Here is a 19,498-nt window from a genome sequence, read left to right as displayed (position 1 = left end):
TGTAGTAAAATAAATTTGAAATGATTTGTAATTTGTGGTTATAGATAGTAGATAAGTCTTACTTCTAGTCAAGTCTCGTACTTCAATTACTAATATTAGATTTATTAATGCATTTTCATTTTTCTTTAAACATAACCTATTTCCATTTTCATTTTTTTTCTTCGTTTGAACGATGAATAATACAACTTAGGTTATAATTATAGTTAACAAATTAGAAAAGCAATACTTAAAGATTTAAGCACCCGAGGTTTCCATCTATCTATTCTTCTCTATACAAAAATGAATTGCTGTTCGTTAGTCTCGCTAAAACTCGAGAACGGCTTGACCGATTTGGTTAATTTTGGTCTTAAATTATTTGTGGAAGTCTAGAGAAGGTTTAAAAGGTAGATAAGTATGAAAATGCTCGGAATTAAATAAAAACAACAATTTTGTTTTTCCGTTGATGTGTCCCCCGTCGGACGGATTCCATTTGTTTGTTTTATGTTTATTTTATAAAAAAGCTTAGGTTTTTTATTTTTTGAATGAGGTACTACGAAGTGTACCGGGTCAGCTAGTAAATAATAATTTTAAATGCGCAGCGAAGCGGGCGAGTACGGCTAGTACTAAATAAATGTCTCACATGAAACTATAATATAATACCTATGAATTTCAACTTTCTTTCAATAATAACAGAATTTTTGAATTTCAAAATAGAACAAGGCACTCACCTATCAAATCCATCAATAACAATGTACAAATTATTTAATTTTTTGAAGGAAAAGAGTTCCAACAGCTTGTACGTCGATGTCGAACAATTGTAAATAATAAATGTTTAATATGAGTGATATCGCGGCTGATAAGTTACGAATGAACAGTACCACTTTTGAACATTAATTATAATACCAATTACTCAACACACAATTATAGATGACTAAAGAAAAAAATGAAATGCTAACTAAAGAGCGTTAGCTAGAGGAGCATTTAGAGATATTAAAAATTTTGATAGTTTCTCCAGATTAATCTACACCAATAATAACACAATATATGTAGTTAGTTTGGCTGCACGACTCGAGTGCTGAATGGCAAATGAGAAATTTTGATGTACTATGACTCGAGTCGAGACGTGCATATGATTGTGACAAATCAAACTCAATCAAGTAACCACCGATTCCAAAGGTGATCTGAATCTCTTTCAACTTGAAATAAATCTAACTCGTGTACAAAGTGATGCGACGCGTATTAGTTCTTTTAGAGGCTCGTTATAAATCGTTCGATGGAGTTAAAATAAAACACTCCTTAACAGCTCGATGAAACATAAAATAACCACAGTAAAATTATTGTTTAAACTAATATCGCTTTATAAATTAGATAAGCAACACATATTGAATCTCATTCACATTGAATAAGATTCAATATGAGATATACTCAAGATATCAAGAAAAAAAAAAAACGTATTACAACAGTCCCATGCTGTTGCTCAAAAATCTAACATAATGTATTTATTACGTGATCTACGACTGAGTTTATTGCAGTAGGGAATAAATAATACAGGGAACATCTTTCCTTAATGTCCAGAAGTTGTTCAGAACTTACATGTTTGGTTATCTTGAAATTGTCATCGAGAGTTATTCAGGTTTTAACTGGATTTTTTCTATCCTATATTTTAAGAAGGAAAAAGAGAATATTAATGGTATTATTGTAAATGAACAGTTTAAGTTTATTATGTAAAATAAAATTAAAATTGAATTGGTAACAAAGTTAACTTATCGCACTATACAGGGTGTTTTAAAAGATTTTTTTTTCAATTGCATCTTTCTAAGTAATCATATATTTTTATTTAGAATTTTTATGTTTTATTCCACGTATGTAGTAAAATGCGTATGGTATCTGAAACAATAATAAAGATTTGATAATATAGAAAGCAAATACGCATGTATGAATGTTATCTCTGTTTGTGGCGCGGGAGAGGCCAATATCCTTTAACACAATAGATATTACACACAGGCGGAAGGCGCTAACAAATAATAGAAGTGCATTCCGACCAGACCATCTGCTTATAATAGGTGAAAGTGAGGTCAGTGAACCTAACGAAAGTTTTTAATAAAGGTCAGAGTTGAATGAAACTGGGAAAACTATCCCGTTTCTTATGAGTCGTATGATGTAAAACAATTGACAGCATAAAATATTCAATGTAAATAATTGTATCTGTACGTCCAATGTAAATGTCTTTCTTCAAACGAAGTGTGTGGAGGATAACCTAGGCAGCGGCTTGACTATGGCTTCGGCATTTATGACGTCCATAAATGACGTTAACCACTCACCATCAGTTGGGTTGTCTGTCTTTTTTTTTTTTTTTTTTATTGCTTAGATGGGTGTACGAGCTCACAGCCCACCTGGTGTTAAGTGGTTACTGGAGCCCATAGACATCTACAACGTAAATGCGCCACCCATCTTGAGATATAAGTTCTAAGGTCTCAATATAGTTACAACGGCTACCCCACCCTTCAAACCGAAACGCATTACTGCTTCACGGCAGAAATAGGCAGGGCGGTGGTACCTACCCGTGCGGACTCACAAGAGGTCCTACCACCAGTTTTGTCTACAATGGCATTTAAATAAAAAATTAATCACTGCCTAATAATTGAATCCGAAATAACACATAATTGTTACAGATATGTAACTGGCCAAATTAAATAATGTAATTTATAGACAATTCAATTGACAAATAAGACAATTGTTTGTTTCTTAAACAATAGCGCAGTGTTGCACAAACACACGAGTTTAATCCCTCTTATTACGTTTTCCGCAAGTTGCACATCAACTACGACTAAAGATTACATATTATAATGTTTTTATAAGCCTTTGTACCATAATGTAATGATTTGTCTATAATAGGGAAGTTCAACTCCAATTAACATAATTACTATTAATGTCATACAAAGAATTATTAGTCCCTTTATAGCTTTATCTATTTCAGTCAGACAAGAACATTATCACTTTTTTTTTGTAAATTTCGAAAATATCAAGTGGGTTTTCATGAATTTTATGAAGTTTAAAAAACAGTTCTTCAGCCTATTATATTCTGGAAGTATTAAAAATTTGTTTTACTAAGCTGTTATGTCAGCTCAGATACGCATGTCTTGAAAAACACTGGGAATGCAATACAAAACAGATAAACATAATATGTTTATCTGGTTTGTCTTTAGTGGTTATCGTCGGTCTTTGAGAACCACTACTGCTAGGGGGACAGTCGACCTGCTATTCAAAGCTAAGAAGTATTTCAATACATAAATAAAGCTTGAAACATTAACCCACCGAATTCAACGTTGTTTGACGATTGTAGGGAGATTTCTGTATGGAGTTTTTCACTTCAACTTTTACTTTAAGTCTTTCGCTCGTCCTTGGTTAGAATCGATCTGACTGTCGATAGTTTACTACTTCATGACTATACTCCCAATACATAGCTTCTAAAATCAGTAAGTAATTACTGTTATGTCTAACTTAGCAGACCCAGTTGTCGCAAATATTTAACTTGGGCGTATTATCCGAGGTAACTGTTAATTTAACAGGTTTAGCTGAATTATAATTCAATAGCGCTTTGCCTTTCCCATAACATTATATAAGTAGAATCAATGAGGTTGTGTCTCTTATATTTTACATTAAGACAAAATATTTTGAACCATTGTCAACGTTTTATCATTGTCTTTATTATATAACACCGTCCGTTCTGAAAAACAATCTTTAGATCTGTTACGACTTGCGTGACCGATGCTACGGAATACCGAGCTTACTTACGGTTGGTACTGAGAATCTACATCGAGGCAATGTCTTTCATCCTTGTCTTGCAAATATTCCGGTCGCTAAACAAGTTTCGCACACTCCAATGCCATAGCGATATAGACCTATAGAAAACAGGTACCAAAAGGAATATATTAAAAAAAAAACTCATAACGCATGTTAATTTGATCTCTAGAAAGTAGCAAACATAAATAGCATTATAATTTTTTTCGATACGTGAAAATAAAATTTAATCTCTAAATTCAAATCAAATTAATGTTATTGAAATCTTAGACGGTTTAGATTTGTTTATTTTGACGATTAACTACTTTTGACTACTGATTTGCCCTAGCTAATGCTAATCCTAAGTTTCTGCCGGACATTGGTACCGCCAGTCTACTGAGTCCCCTAAATATGATATAGAAATTAGTTGTTGGAATGCAAATAGAAATTTAATACTCATTATAATTTCGTAAGAAAACATGACCGAAAGTTGAAGTATTAGGTAATCCAATATTCAGATTACGCTCACAAAGGAAGATAACATACAGTGAGGCAGTGAAAGTAGATGACTGTCATCTCAGTATGCGTCAACGAAAGCCATGAGCCAGCAGTATCCTTGTCCTTGCTCTCAGTGTCGTTCGGAAAGTGAAGTGATATGCATGGAGCATAAACAAACATATTATATAATAATATGGTTTAATTTAATAATTATATTATGATGATGATGAGGGAAATATCGCTGGTAACTCCAACCTGTTCCTCCTACGAATAGAAATAAATAGTAAAAAATACTGTAATAGTTAGTGGCATCTTCAGATTTGAGTTTTTTTTTTCCTTGCTTAGATGGATGAACGAGCTCACAACCCACCTGGTGTTAAGTGGTTATTGGAGCCCATAGACATCTACGACGTAAATGCGCCACCCACCTTGAGATATAAGTGCTCAAGTATCAAGATCATAAGATCTCAAGTATAGTTACAACGGCTGCCCCACCCTTCAAACCGAAACGCATTACTGCTTCACGGCAGAAATAAGTGGCAAATAGGTGGTGCGCGGACTCACAAGACGTCCTACCACCAGTATTTTTTTATGCGGTTCGCAAATGTACATATATGTGCGTACGTAGAAGTCTGTAGTTTACGCAGTCGCAGCTTGAAGCTGTCGATCCTGACTGTTTCAGGCGGCCCGTCTATGGCCAGCCTTAGGGCTCTGCAATTTAAAACAAAATGTGAAATTAATTAAAGCAAATTGATATTTTGGTTATATTGGACAACCAGTCAATCTTTATCGTACTTAGTGCGCACTTGCTTGATATTTTCACTTATGCTAGAAAACAAGAAAGCGGTGTATACAATCAAAGCATCAATCAAATGGGTATCCTTAGTATAAGATTTTTATTTTTTTTATTGCCCTTGTTGGCAGTCGAGCATACGGCCCATCTGATGGTGAGTGGTTACCGTCGCCCATGGACTTCAGCAATGCCAGGGGCAGAGCCAAGCCGCTGCCTACCGCTTAATACTCTCCACAAGCCTCTTTTGAAGAAGGACATGCCATAGCGCTCGGGAAACACCGTGGAGGGGATTACTTTCAAAGAATCTGAGAATTTTGCGGCATATGCTCAATTCGAAAACTAAGCTGTATTCGGGAGATACAGCCTAATCAACATTTAGAAACATTATACTAGTTTTTTATTTTGCATATATTTTTAAACTCGGAACAACAATCAATACATACATATAATAAAAGGTAGAATCACGTGTGTCGGTATATTGAAGAGAAGTAATAAAAATACGATAGGGATAACAAAAAAGGGTTATAGAATATAAATCACTAATCTTTATACATATAGTATAGTGGTTTTATATGAGTATAAAGGTAGTTCTTTCATACTAGTCCTGAGCATTTGTCTCCACCATGGAACAGATAAATAAGGTCTCCACTCTCCACCCACACGATGTAAAGTCCACTCCGGGGATGATGCGGGGCAAAAGCTAGTGTGTGCATTAATTTATTGAGTTAGAGATTATTAAATTTTTTTTAGTCTGTTCTTAATATAATAGTTTGCCTAACATACTTTTATTTTTAAGCCATTGTGACATTTATTACATCCTCGACCTAAAACATCGTAATACTTTTGGGAGTCGGAAAAGTTGTGCCAGCTACATTGATATGTAATGCATGTTTTACTACTGGTGACAGTTTGAATAGGAAGTTGTTTTTAGAAAGTATATTATGAATCTTTTAAAAATAATAAACATATTTTTTGACACGGCTACTTTGGGCTGTGAGGCATTTTTAAATTATGTAACAAATCTAGTTTTGTCTTTATAGTGTTATAGATATCTATTTCCAGTCAACGTAATATCATTTATTTATACTTTAAAAGCAATGAAATCTGTTTTGTTTAGTAGATTCGTTTTTTTTTTGTTTTGGAATAATGTCCAAATGTTGAGTGATGCGTCTATGAATGGACGCGTACGGTTAGGGACTCCGGTAACCCTACGCGTCGAACTCGACAAAGAGGTCAACGTGCAATCTGACCTATGCATCAGCCCGCTGAGTTTCTCGCAGGATCTTCTCACCGGGTCGCGATTCCGATCCGCTAGTAGATTCATTCGCGAAGCAGTTGCTCTTGAGTTGTTAGATCTTCTCCTTCGGAGGCGCTCGGGCGGCTGCTAGCAAATCCCACTGGTCCTGGCTGAGCCTTTGCTCGCCCACCTGTCCTGGTGAAACTGGAAAGGCCTCCGGGCCACCAGTAATCCCTCAATCATAAAAAAGGGCGCAAATCACTCGGCTGGTATCAGTTTCGGACGATTTATTAATATCCGATGAAGAAATAAAATCGTGTAGCAAAACCAACCCCACAAAATGTATAAATTTTATATTATATTATGAACTAGGGTAATTTCTACTTCTTTACTGCCATTGCTACTTCGGTCCTGCCTGTTTCTATTTCGAGGCAGTAAAATTTTTCGGCTTGAAGTATGGGACAGGTTTAACAAAACAATAATTTTAAATAATCATTAATATGCCCACTAATCATTATCAAAATTCCTAGAATCATCCATGATAATGGTCTAATTGATTTGCACTATAGCTAACCGAGTATCGAATCGACTATCCACTACGTTCGTTGCTAACGGCTGTGCGAGCTTATATTTCCTGGCAGATAAAACTATTTTATAATTTTACTTTAAAAAAAAGGAATATCATACAATCATGTCAATGTCAATCAACATATTGTAATAGATTTGTTACAGCACGCCCCTAAAGTTTAAACTTTTAAAAAATTTCAGTAACTGCAAGTTTTGCGTGTTTTTTAATTGAGCACCAAAGTGCCATCATACTACGTATCCAAGTGTGAATGTGTGCTATACCAACATCACCAACCGTCACTTTCCAACGAATTCAATGAAGCGCGGAGAAAGTGGCGACCTAAACGAGCGAGTGCGTCCGCAAAAGACGCTGACTCATTCACATGATTCACTTAATGTAAACTTTATTAAATTAGTTAATATTATTTCGTTATTAGAGGAATTTGCCAGTACCGAGCCCATCCATGGGTAGCTACCTATTTCTATCACGAACGATTATCTGAGCTCCAATAACCACAATAGAATATCTAGGAGGGCTGTAGGCACTGATTTAAAACAACATTTACAGCAATAAAAATAAGTAAAATAATAGTCTGAGCATACGCTAAAAAATAGGCTTTTGTAGCTAGTAGAACTAAACAAAACAAAAAAAATATATACGGAGCGTTCGTTTGTGTTTATAATAATTAAAAAATATATTAATATTCTTATTTCTTATTAAATTATAATTTGGTCATCGGCTCTTGAGAAGTGTGCAAATTTCAATTTAATCCGATATTATGAAGTGAGTGAAAATCACGTTCAAAGACTCCGTTATATACTTATAAATAAACAGGCGAAGCTAATAAAAGCGCGTTAATAACGAATGCGATTACATTATTCAAAAATAGTTTAAAAATGAGGAATGTAAATCCCGTTGAATTAAAATCATGGAACTCACATCGTACCTAATAGTATTTTGATATTTAATAATTACCTCAGGCATATCCATCTATTGCTAACATCTTTGTATAAATTATTACGTATTCATTATGTTAACTTTCAATCAATGCTATAAATAGGCTTCCGTTGCCAAATAATGGTATGCGAATACTTTAAAATGTCGTTTTTCCCGTGTTTCTAAATTTTAAATTATATGTAGGTGAACTTTCGAGCAAGGTATATTCTATTAGGTATATTCTGTTAGGTTCAGTTTTCATGAGTAGCAATCATTGTTATATTCATTCTGTAATGTAAACAGTTGAACGATAGTTATCATGATGGATATCAAAATGTGAAATGTGAAAAAACAGCTGTACATGACATAATGTAGAATAATAACTACATATACGCTATAGGAGGGGCGTATTTTGAACCCGCACGGGTAGATGCCGCTATCCTGCATATTTCTGCCACGAAGCAGTCATGTGTCCGTGTTTGAAGTGGTTACCAGAGCCTACTCTACGGAACATGATGACCGGCGCCGGCCTTGTAAAACGAGGTATAACGTTTCCGTCCTATATTATGGCTGCTAATGATATTTTGAATTCTGAAAGTATTCTGTTTACTTTTGTCTTGACGTAATGAAGCTCTCCGGTTTAAAGGATAGGAGAGCTGCTATCTCTTTTTCTCTAAATAGTAGGTATGTGGTATATGGAGATTTCGTCTAAGCAATGAAAATAATTTTGATATGGTTTTCACTAACAGAAAGCAGTACTGTTAGTACAATACAATTAAGACTTCGAACTCAAATTTCTCTCAGCTCTGGTGATCACTTAACACCGGGTTAGCCGTAAGCTCGTTCACCCACCGATACAATACCTACATAAATAAATTAAAAACGAGACTTAACCTTACAAGGAGTTTGAATATTGTGTCACCGATGCACGAAAATTGAAGTAAATACTGTGGTTAAGTAGTTATTGCGATTATGGAAAATTTTGTTTACATCCTATGGGATATTAAGTCACAAAACACATCGGTAAAATTGCTTGGATTATAATTATTATAAACTTGAACATCCTTTCTACTGAAAGAAATAATACGGAACTCTGTTTGGCATGTACCATAGTTATTTTTTTTTGCTGTAACTATTGCTATTTGTAGTATCATCTATAAAATTGACACAAGTACAGATCGTAAGTGAAATCTTACTTCTACTAATCGAAACGGACAACAAAAAAGTTACGTAAATTGAGAAACTCTGCCCACTGTATTTTATTACTACATTATGAAAACGCATCGCTATAATAATATGTTCGCTTCATTTTTGGTTGGCTTATAATCCTACGACGACTTTATAGCCTATGACATTCTATTACGATGTCCTCAATTTATTCATGTTCGTACTAAGTAAGTCGGGAATTTCCGTTAACCTACTTTCCCCGGTTATTTTTTATGTAATAAAAGGAACTTTAAAATATTCTTCGGAAAGTTTTGAATGATCTTCGTAGCAAAGAAGGATTATCCTGTTGTTAAACTACTAGTATTATGGGAAGTTATTTACGACGTGTACTTAAATTACGGCTTAAGGCTACATCAACATAAATAGAATTTTGTGGAAGAATTTATTATAATATTGAATAGTTCATGTTACAACATTACGATAAATAGGTTCAATATACATGCCATAATACAATTATACTATATATTTATTTCACGCTTCATCATTTACATGACAAGTATATAGGTAATATAATACATATATGTCATTATCAATACCGTCTTTACTATAAGGGCACACGGGGCCCGTGCCCAGGGCCCCCATTCTCAAAGGACCCCGAAGGACCGACAATTTCTCTTACACATTTATTCTCAAAACATTTTTGTCGGGCACATAACACTTTTGCGAATCACAGCTCTTGCTAGGGTTCGTGTTAGCAACGTCGTCAGGTTTGAGCCCCGTGAGCTCACCTAATAGTTAAGGTTACGCTGATATAGCCTCTCAAGGCTATCAGCTTAGGCAGGAAAAAAAAGGGGACTTTCTCGCCCTATGTTTTTGCTTTGCATCCTCTATTGACCTTATTGTAACGTTAATAATTAGGTTATACTGTATACTTCATGAAGATTTTTATTGAACATCGAGTCGATTTAAAAAATATTGTTATTATATTTTTGTTGCAGTGTCTGCGTTCTTCATCTCGTTATGATTATTAGAATATTATGGCTTCTACTACTAGTGATTGTTTCAGTAAGCCCCTGGACATTAGGTAAGTCTTGTAATGTAAATAATGAATTCTTTTTGTAAATGAAATTACCCTGGACCTAACAATTAGCTTTGTTTTAGGTAACCCAATATTCCTACAGAAGCCTGGTAAGCCAAGCAGACCTGTGATAAAATGGAATCCTCCAACGGACACGTGGAACTGGACTACGAATCCCCGAAACGAGGAACCGTTTTTTGTACCATCAAATTTTACACATAAATTGCCACCATCGGCCAATGAAACCGAACTCATAGCTCACATGGCAGCTTTGAAACGTAACTATTCGCGGCTCCTCTGGGATAACGATAAAGGCACGAATTTACCTATGTTCGTTGAAAAAGCATTAAAACTACTCAACTTGAAACAGGTTTATTACGAAGTTGAGCATTCGGTGATGTCCAAAGTGTCGTGCACCGCGTGTAAGGCAGGCGCAGGACTGCTGCAGCACTATATAAGGCTCGGTAAAAGTAAAGATGAAATCAACAAAATGATTTTTCAATTTTGCGTTTCTTTGAAGATTCAATCCGCCCGCGTTTGTGAAGGAATAACGAGATTATTCGGGGTACGTTGATTATTTGTTTATATTACAAAATTGTTGATAAAAAGCGATTAATAAATTCACGTTTTTTTATTATTCTTTCAGAGCGAAGTGGTATATGTTTTGAAAAGAATAACAATTGGCCCGGACGAAATATGTAGTTTTGTGATTGGTGACGCTTGTGGCGATGTTTATAATCCATATCACGAATGGGAAGTGGCTTTCCCTCCGGTGCCCAAGCCGACTGTTCGACCTCTCGAATCACCGTTAGAAAAGGCTCCTACATTCAAAGTTTTGCAGATTTCAGATACGCACTTCGATCCTTATTATGCAGAAGGTAAGTATCTGTGACGTGAGCTGATAACAATGTTTTACAAATTTATTTTATTTTTATTTGTATATTTATTACACTTCATGTAAAATTTACATTGGCGGACTTAATGCCTAAAGCATTCTCTACCAGTCAACCAAAGGTAATGCAGAGTAAATAGTGGTAGGTGCAATGAAATTTATATTAAGTTACAAATACATACACAAAAAAGTATATATATATATACCTATATGCACAATCACATATACACATACATACATACATACATAAATTTGTTGTTTTGTTAACATATGATTATTTATTGTAGGTGCTAATGCCGAGTGTAATGAACCACTTTGTTGTCGTGCTTCTAACGGACCCGCACTGACTCCGGGTGGCGGAGCAGGACGTTGGGGAGACTATAGAAAATGTGACACACCGAAGCGCACTATTGATCACATGTTGAAGCACATCGCTGACACACATACAGTAAGTAAACCTTTACACGATTTAGTTTTGAAATATTTAAAAAGGAGATAAACATTGTACACAATGTTAGGCATATTTCATAGTACTAGAGGTCCCGCAGTAGTCGACTATAATTAATTGGAATTGTAAGTTTGTACACTATTATGATTGTATTTTCAACGCCAAGACTACACTAAATATTAATAAGCACGAACAATATTTAATCTATTCTCAATTTGACCACAGATGTCAATAACAAAAGTTTGACAATAAATAAATAGTAGGTATGCATGCGTGTGTGTGTCAAATACATGGTAGTGTGTGTAATGTTTTCTTTATTGATTTAATGTATCTTTTATGCATTATTTTTAAAAAATATTAGCATTGTGCACTTCTTCTCTATATTCTCTATAAGTGTGGAAAATTTCATACTCCTCCGTCCGCGCAATTTTCGTAAAAAGGGCTACAAAGTTTTTGTTACGTTTAGTTTCATAGTTTTTTTTGTTTGGATTTCGCGATTCGTAGACGTAATTAAAGCTGCTTTTAGGGTCTAGTCTCGTAATTTTATTGTCATTATGAGACGATTGACCACGTCATCCGTGACCACGAAAACTGTAAAGCAATCGAAATATCGAAAATTGTGTAATAGTAATTATAACGCGAGATTAAGCCGTAATTGTTGTTTTAATTACAAACTCTCATGTTCACATGCGTATATTCCCATTTAAAACAACGTATCAAAGAGGTTAACTGCGATGTAAAAAAATCGTTTCCAAAACTGAAACTTTATGTAGTATCTACCAAGTATAATATAATTACACAAATGGAAATTTCAAACTGTTGCTTTGCTGAGCACGAATAGTGAATGCTCAAAGAGGGTCATGAACACTCTCAAAGCCGCAATATTCACTAAAAGTAGCGGGCGGAAGCGCTGCAACTTGATTCGAGAGCAATTCATCCTTCAGCTGTTTTAAAAACACTGTCAAAATAACATAAATAATCTTTGTTTATAGCTTTAGATGGCAGACGATCATACGGCTCATATGGCGGTGGCTAAACACTGTCGCTCATTGACTCCAGCAATACCCCTAACAGCCTAGATTTATATTCCCTTAGCATACAAATACTTAAACTGAAATATACACAACAAGAGATTTGCAAAAAAATTGCTGAATAAAATATAAGCCTTGACTTGTAATCAACTATATAGTCCAAAATCATAATCAATCAATATCAAAATAATAATATAAATTCATTGGTTTTCTAGGACATAGACTATATATTGTGGACCGGAGATTTACCACCTCATGACGTTTGGAATCAAACGAAGGAAGAAAATCTCAAGGTTTTACAAGAAACTGTTGCACAAATGTCTGATATGTTTCCTGGAGTACCAATTTTCCCAGCTCTAGGAAATCACGAGTCTTCTCCGGTAAATAGGTTCGTATTTATATTGCACAATAAATTCAATATTCAATTATTCATTGGAACACAAATTTACTGGTAATTTGCGACCCCAGCTGCTACAAATAACTGGCTTCTAAACAAAATTATGAAATAAACAGATGTCTTCTTATTTGTCAAATTGAAGATTTAAATTGCATATAACAGAACAAGTACACCGATGCTTATCTTAAGACTTGTTTTTATAGTTTCAGTAAAAGTTCACTCAAATTTGTATGGAACGTTTGCCTAAGTTTGTCGCTAGGGGCGCTGTTCCAACTGCAAACAAATTTGAATTAACTTTTACGCTATCGAGAACATTAAAACACTTGTACTAAGCACACAGTTCTTTAATTAAGAATGGCTATTTAAAAAAAGATATCAGTTGCGAAAATAATATAATTTTATTTCATTGCAGTTTTCCACCGCCCTACATATCTTCGCCGGACCAAAACATCGCTTGGCTATATGACGAACTTGACACGCAATGGCGACGTTGGCTTCCTGCTGGCGTGTCGCACACCGTACGCCGGGGCGCATTCTACTCGGTACTAGTGAGGCCTGGCTTCCGTATAATATCGCTTAACATGAACTACTGCAATAATAAAAACTGGTTAGTTTTTGCAATTATTATCCAAATAATTTTTTTACGTTTTCATTTCATGCATATCACCCTTCGTTTTTGAGATGTTTATTTTGAAAGAAAAGTAAGACAATGTGATCACATCAAGCATTTACAATATTGAACAACAAGACCTAAACCTAGTTTTTTTCTTTTTATATAGCTTTGCGGTAGGCAGCGGCTTGGCACTGCCCTTGGCATTGCTGAAGTCCATGGGCGACGGTAACCACTCACCATTAGGTGGGCCGTATGCTCGTCTGCCTACAAAGGCAATAAAAAAAAAAGCTTTAAATAAATATACGTCGACCCACCTGCTGTTCAATGGTTACCCATGGACATCACTACGTAATTGCCACCATTCTCTACGAGATATGTGTTCGTGTATATTGCATCACAGCTGTTAGCTCAATCTTTAAACCGGAAACCTTTCTACTTCGCGCGATTAGGCGGAATAGTGTTACTTACTCATACAGGCTCACTGTATTTCCACCAGTAAAATAGTTCATAAAATTCTTTGAAATATTAATTACTTTGTTTATCAAAGTGAATTTAACATAAGGTCAAAGATTAAATACGGTTCATTTCTTATCTAGGGCGTGAAGCCGTACTCCTACTGTTTTTGTTATTTGCAAACATGATTAGGTTAGAAAGACTTCAGAATGTAGATTTCATTAACTTTAAATATTACCTACAGACTACGAATAAATATTATTCGTAGCCTACAGATTAACCTATAAAGCAAACGTAATAATAAAAACTACGTAAAATAATAACATTATGTAATAATAATTTTAATAAGGGAAAACGCAATTCATTAATCTTAACATTCTTAATTATTGATTGTTTGTGAAGGTTATTTTTTAAGATATAGTTTTGTAGTTCCTTCAGCGGCCCAACTGGTGTTAAGTTGTTACCAATATCGACCGTCAATAGCCTCTGTCGCCTTGACCTCAGGTCGAAATGCGAATGTCATTGAAATAACAGCTGACTATTACGACACGATTGATTCGTAGTTCAAATAGGCATGACTTTGTCGACCACGCGCGGGATTAAAATACGGCCACACCATTTTTTACTAATGGTCTTGGGAGTCCGCGCAGGTAGGTACCACCACCCTGCTTATTTCTGCCGTGAAGCCGTAATGCGTTTCGGTTTGAAGGGTTGGGAAGCCGTTGTTCGTAAGCCGTTCGTACTTGAGACCTTAGAGCTTATATCTCAAGGTGGGTGGCGCATTTACGTTGTAAATGTCTATGGGCTCCAGTAACCACTTAACACGTAACAGGTGGGCTGTGAGCTCGTCCACTCATATAAGCAATTAAAAAAAACTGTGTACCTTGAAAGTACTTTTAATGTTTCAATGTTAAAATTCAACACATTTCATTACAGGTGGCTATTGATGAACAGCACAGACCCGGCCACGGAGCTGCAGTGGTTGATTTACGAATTGCAGTCGGCTGAATTCAGCGCAGAAAAAGTCCACATCATAGGTCACATACCCCCCGGACATTCCGATTGTTTGAAAGTGTGGAGTCGAAATTACTACGCTATCATTAACCGATACGAATTAACGATAACGGCTCAATTTTTCGGACATACACATTTTGATGAGTTTGAAGTATTCTATGATCCAAACGACCTCGGTAAGTGCACCTACATGAATTAAAAAAGATAATAAGCCTTTTTATAACCAAACCTATGCATCACCCCGCTGAGTTTCTCGCCGTGTCCTGCGAGTCGCGATTCCGATCTGATAGTAGATTCATTCGCGAAGCAACTGCTCTTTAGATGTCAGAACTTCTTTGGTGGCACTTGGGCAGCTGTTAGAAAATCCCACCCCTCCTGGCTGAGCTTTTGCTCTCCGACCTGTGCTGGTAAAACCGGAAAGGCCTCCGGGCCACTAGCAATTCCTCATTCATAAAAAAAAACAATGTGCACATGTTTTTGCGAACAGGATCCAGTCGGTACCAAATTGACTACATGTTGGTACATTAATGTACATGGTCTCAAATTCCGAAGATCACATGGCATATTTATATGATCATTATTGTAATTTGAACATTATTAACAGGTAGAGCAACAAGTATAGCGTATGTTGGGCCTTCTGTATCACCATATTACGATTTAAATTTGGGATACAGAATCTACTATGTAGACGGTGACCACGAGGATACTACTAGGGTGAGGATAACTTAAATAGTCGCTTCCTATTTAGAAAACAAATACTGACAGGGACCCGATGAATTAACATTTTTTATTGCTTAGACGGCTAAACGACCTTATGAGCCACCTGGTCTTAAGTGAAAACCGGAGCCCATAGACATAACAACGTGAATGCTGCCAACCCTCTTGAAAGTTGAGGTCTACATCTCATTGGAAACCTTTCGTGAACATTGAAGGCAGGCATCAAGCGTATCGTAATGATTGTAAGGTCATCCATTTTTGTGGACGCCATTAATGCGATAGTAATCATTTCAGATTTTCCTATAATTCGACATTAAAATCTATTGGTATTTGGAATAGTATTGGATTTAAGCCTAATGGCTTATTACACACAGAAGTAATTTGATGTTGGTTTGAACGAAAACGTTCATAATTGTATTGTACTGTTGGAATTTTTACATTATCCAGAGTGTTTTACTGTGGTTACACATCCAAATCCCATCTTTAAGCTCTGAACAGTATTTTTTAGTAAATACTACTACTATTGTAGTTAGAGTATTACTATTCCTATTTTGTAACGTAGCTATTATTTGAGCGTATCAAAAGTTATATACCCGTATTTCTACAGTACAAACAAGATAAGCATTTTTTTTTATTGCCTTTGTAGGCAGACAAGCATACGGCCTACCTGATTGATGATAAGTGGTCACCGTCGCTTATGGACGTCAGCAATGCCAGGGGGCAGAGTCAAGCCGCTGCCTACCATTAAGTAAAATAAAACGTAATGTTTACAGCAAGTGGTCGACCACGAAACGTGGATTATGAATTTGAAAGAAGCAAATCTGTTTGGGTATCCGATATGGTATAAGTTGTACTCGGCCAGGTCTGCGTACCTGATGCCGGCGTTGCGACCGCAAGACTGGGACAAGTTTATTGACGACATGACCGCGAAAGAAGATGTTTTCAATTTGTATTACAAGTAAGTCATCTCATCTATACTAATATTATAAAGAGGAAAGATTTGTTTGTTTGTTTGTTTCGAATAGGCTCCGAAACTACTGGACCGATTTGAAAAATTATTTTTCCATTAGAAGCCGACATTGTCCCTGATGAACATAGGCTACTTTTTTTTAATTTTTTTAATTTTTTTTTTTTGTTTCATGTGTGTTTTAATGTTTCCGAAGCGAAGCGAGGGCGGGTCGCTAGTTCAAAATAAATTGATTCTATTCAACTCGTGTTACCAAGTAATTCTTAACTCATAAAGGGGGTCTCATAACGGGACTTAATCCCTACATCATCTATATATTAATACGTGAAGCAAAAACTTTGTACCTCTTTTTACGAAAAATGCGCTGACGGAGGAGTAGGTAATTTCCCACACTTATAGATAATATAGAGAAGTAGTGCAGAATGCTATTTTTTATTTAAATTGTGCATTAAAAATACATTAAATCAATAAAAAAAACATTACACACACTACCATGTATTTGACTCACACTTAAACTCTTTGTTTATTGTCAAACTAGTATTATTGCTTAAAGGCTGTGGTCAAATTGAGAATAGGTTATTATTGTTTATCTTTAATATTATTTGTTAATTTGAATTTGATTATAGAAGGATTAGTCTTTGACAATGGACCCATAATAACGTTCAAACTTAAAATTTCAATTAATTATAGTCGAATTTCGACTACTGCGGGATCACTAGTACGTATTATCTTATTTTAATCATTTTTATTCAAGACACTATTGGAAGAACAGTCCCCGCAGAGGTATGTGCGACAGTGAATGTCGTAAGCGATTGATTTGCGACGCGCGGTCGGGACGATCGCACGACCGCAGAGCTCTCTGCGTGCACATCGAAGCACGCATCGACGGCGCCGCACCCACTCCACAGACTTGGAGAGCTTGGCTATATAATGGCTTGTCTGTTTCGTGAGTTCCGATTTAGCTTTTACAACTATAATAACGTTTACTGTCCTCTTTGAATAACTACTTTAATGTACTATAATTTTAATGCATTATTTTTTCTACACTAACTCGACAATAGTACCTACCTATTTGTGTACAAAACTGAATTAATGGGCTTACTTCAAAAGATCTTGCTTGTTCTATTTAATGCACTGCTATACTATTTATCTGGCGTAGACGCCTGGAACTCAGGCATATTGGTGGGATATTAATAAATCTCAGACAATGAAGTTGATTGCGCCTTAAATATGAGATGAATGGCGAAGATTTTATATGAAAAAAAAAAACATCGAAAAGGGCAAGAACGGACAAGAAAGTGGAAAATCTTTGCATAAAGCTATGCGTTTCGTTTGAATATCTTCTCAAAGATGGGGCTTGTAGCTAACAATTGACGTTAACAAATCGATGGAATGCACAAAGTTCCCTCATAAAATTAATAAATGATAGTTAATTCTAACATGCATAACCTGCTACAGTGTGCTTAAATATTAATTCTAATTTATTGGGCTCCCCAACAATGCAACAAGATCACCTAATCTATATCAATAAATTTTAAATGCTAAAGTATCCGGTCCTTATTCTTGAGGAGCTTGGAATACAGTGTCGGGCACACTCAATTGACACTTCTTGGAATCTCTTGTGCCAAGTATCTTCTTACTTCAACCTTTTGTAATATATTTCTTTATGTACAGAGATGAACCTAGCGTACAACAAGTATAATGGTGGTGGATTTGCTTATTGATTCCAGGTCTTATTTTAAGGTTGGTATTCTTGTAAATATTTTAATGCACTTACCCAATAATATTACGATGCGTTCCAAATTATGAATTGCATGTTATCACGTTTTTTCTAATTAAATGTAGTATCCGGTTTTTTTTATTCGAGTACCAAAATTATTTTTCTCACACCCGACATGCACTGGCCACGGTCATGTTGTTATAATTTATGGGGTTTATTTCCTACGCTATAATGTAATCTCTTTTTTATATTATATACAGTCTTTAACTAATGTTTAAATTACATAAAGTACTAGTAGTTGTATTGGTACATACGTGATTCGATTGTATGGTATAGCAGCTATTCCACTCTTCAAACCGAAACTTACTGTTCCACGGCAGAAATAGGCAGCATGCAGGTACATACCAGGTGTGATCAATCGATAGCCTTGAGAGGCTATTTCAGCTTCGCCTTGACGTGTAGGTGAGCTCACAGGGCTCAAACCGGGAGTGTTGCTAATACTGGCTCTAGCAATAGCAGTGTTTCGCAGAATCTGTCACCAGATCGGAAACGCGAACCACTGAGAAGATCCGGCGAGAAACTCAGTGGGGTCAATACGCCCTATCATCCGTACTTCTTACTTTTAGGGGTGGTAACACGACGGTTTCCTAACGTGTGCGTGCGTCTGTCAGCGTAAAATAATTAAAAGTATTGCCATGAACAATTATACTTAATTGTAAATATGATGTAACAGATTCCATCTATCTCATACAAATAGCGTATTATTATAACATATGTTTACCTATTATAATTATTAAGCGTAAATTGTATTACATGTTTTGATTTTAGGATGTCTATGATAATGCAATTACCTCAAGTTGCCTATCAAATACCAAAGTTCGTGCTGGGACTCGGCTGAATGTGAAATCTTTCAGCTTTGGAAATGATGAATTATACCACCGGTTATCTCATGACACATTATATTCTGATTTAAAAACAAATTCACTTTTAATATAATAAAGTGCCTTATTCAAATGTCACTAAGTATTTGTTATGTATAGTAATAAAACAATATGTTTTTTGAGATTTTTACATATAATTTATATAATTCAGCGCCTTAGTCATAACATCGGTGGATCAATTTAAAAGTACCAATGTAGTTTGTAAATACTATATGTAAATATTAATTTTAGATGTCCCTATAAAATTAAAATTAAAGACTTAATTTTTG

The 19,498-nt window shown here is 35.4% G+C and overlaps 2 protein-coding genes across 5 annotated transcripts in view; one reads left to right on the top strand and one right to left on the bottom strand.

Annotated features, from left to right (window-relative positions):
- LOC114247824 (uncharacterized) overlaps positions 1–1,129 on the bottom strand; it is a 17,319-nt gene extending 16,190 nt beyond the window's left edge. The window contains exon 1 of the mRNA XM_089727419.1: positions 708–1,129. The gene's annotated coding sequence lies outside the window, so the exon portion shown is untranslated. The remainder of the gene's footprint in view (positions 1–707) is intronic.
- LOC114247804 (sphingomyelin phosphodiesterase) overlaps positions 1–19,498 on the top strand; it is a 27,680-nt gene extending 8,182 nt beyond the window's left edge. For 3 of the 4 annotated variants that reach the window (XM_028180857.2, XM_028180861.2, XM_089727417.1), the window contains exons 2-12: positions 9,957–10,042; positions 10,120–10,601; positions 10,683–10,914; positions 11,216–11,376; positions 12,623–12,795; positions 13,217–13,411; positions 14,807–15,060; positions 15,489–15,598; positions 16,375–16,559; positions 17,323–17,514; positions 19,117–19,498. In XM_028180857.2, the coding sequence (XP_028036658.2) occupies positions 9,979–10,042; positions 10,120–10,601; positions 10,683–10,914; positions 11,216–11,376; positions 12,623–12,795; positions 13,217–13,411; positions 14,807–15,060; positions 15,489–15,598; positions 16,375–16,559; positions 17,323–17,514; positions 19,117–19,186 (2,118 nt within the window). In that variant the 5' untranslated portion in view covers positions 9,957–9,978 and the 3' untranslated portion in view covers positions 19,187–19,498. Of the gene's footprint in view, positions 1–9,956; positions 10,043–10,119; positions 10,602–10,682; positions 10,915–11,215; positions 11,377–12,622; positions 12,796–13,216; positions 13,412–14,806; positions 15,061–15,488; positions 15,599–16,374; positions 16,560–17,322; positions 17,515–18,242; positions 18,312–19,116 lie in introns of all 4 variants that reach the window. The other variant, XM_028180869.2, reaches the window with a different exon arrangement.

Source organism: Bombyx mandarina, chromosome 05 (assembly GCF_030267445.1).
Source record: "Bombyx mandarina strain Sakado chromosome 05, ASM3026744v2".
In the NCBI taxonomy this organism is placed as follows: Eukaryota; Metazoa; Arthropoda; class Insecta; order Lepidoptera; family Bombycidae; genus Bombyx; species Bombyx mandarina.
Note: the sequence above shows the minus strand (reverse complement) of the source record. Positions and strands in the feature narration are given on the sequence as shown.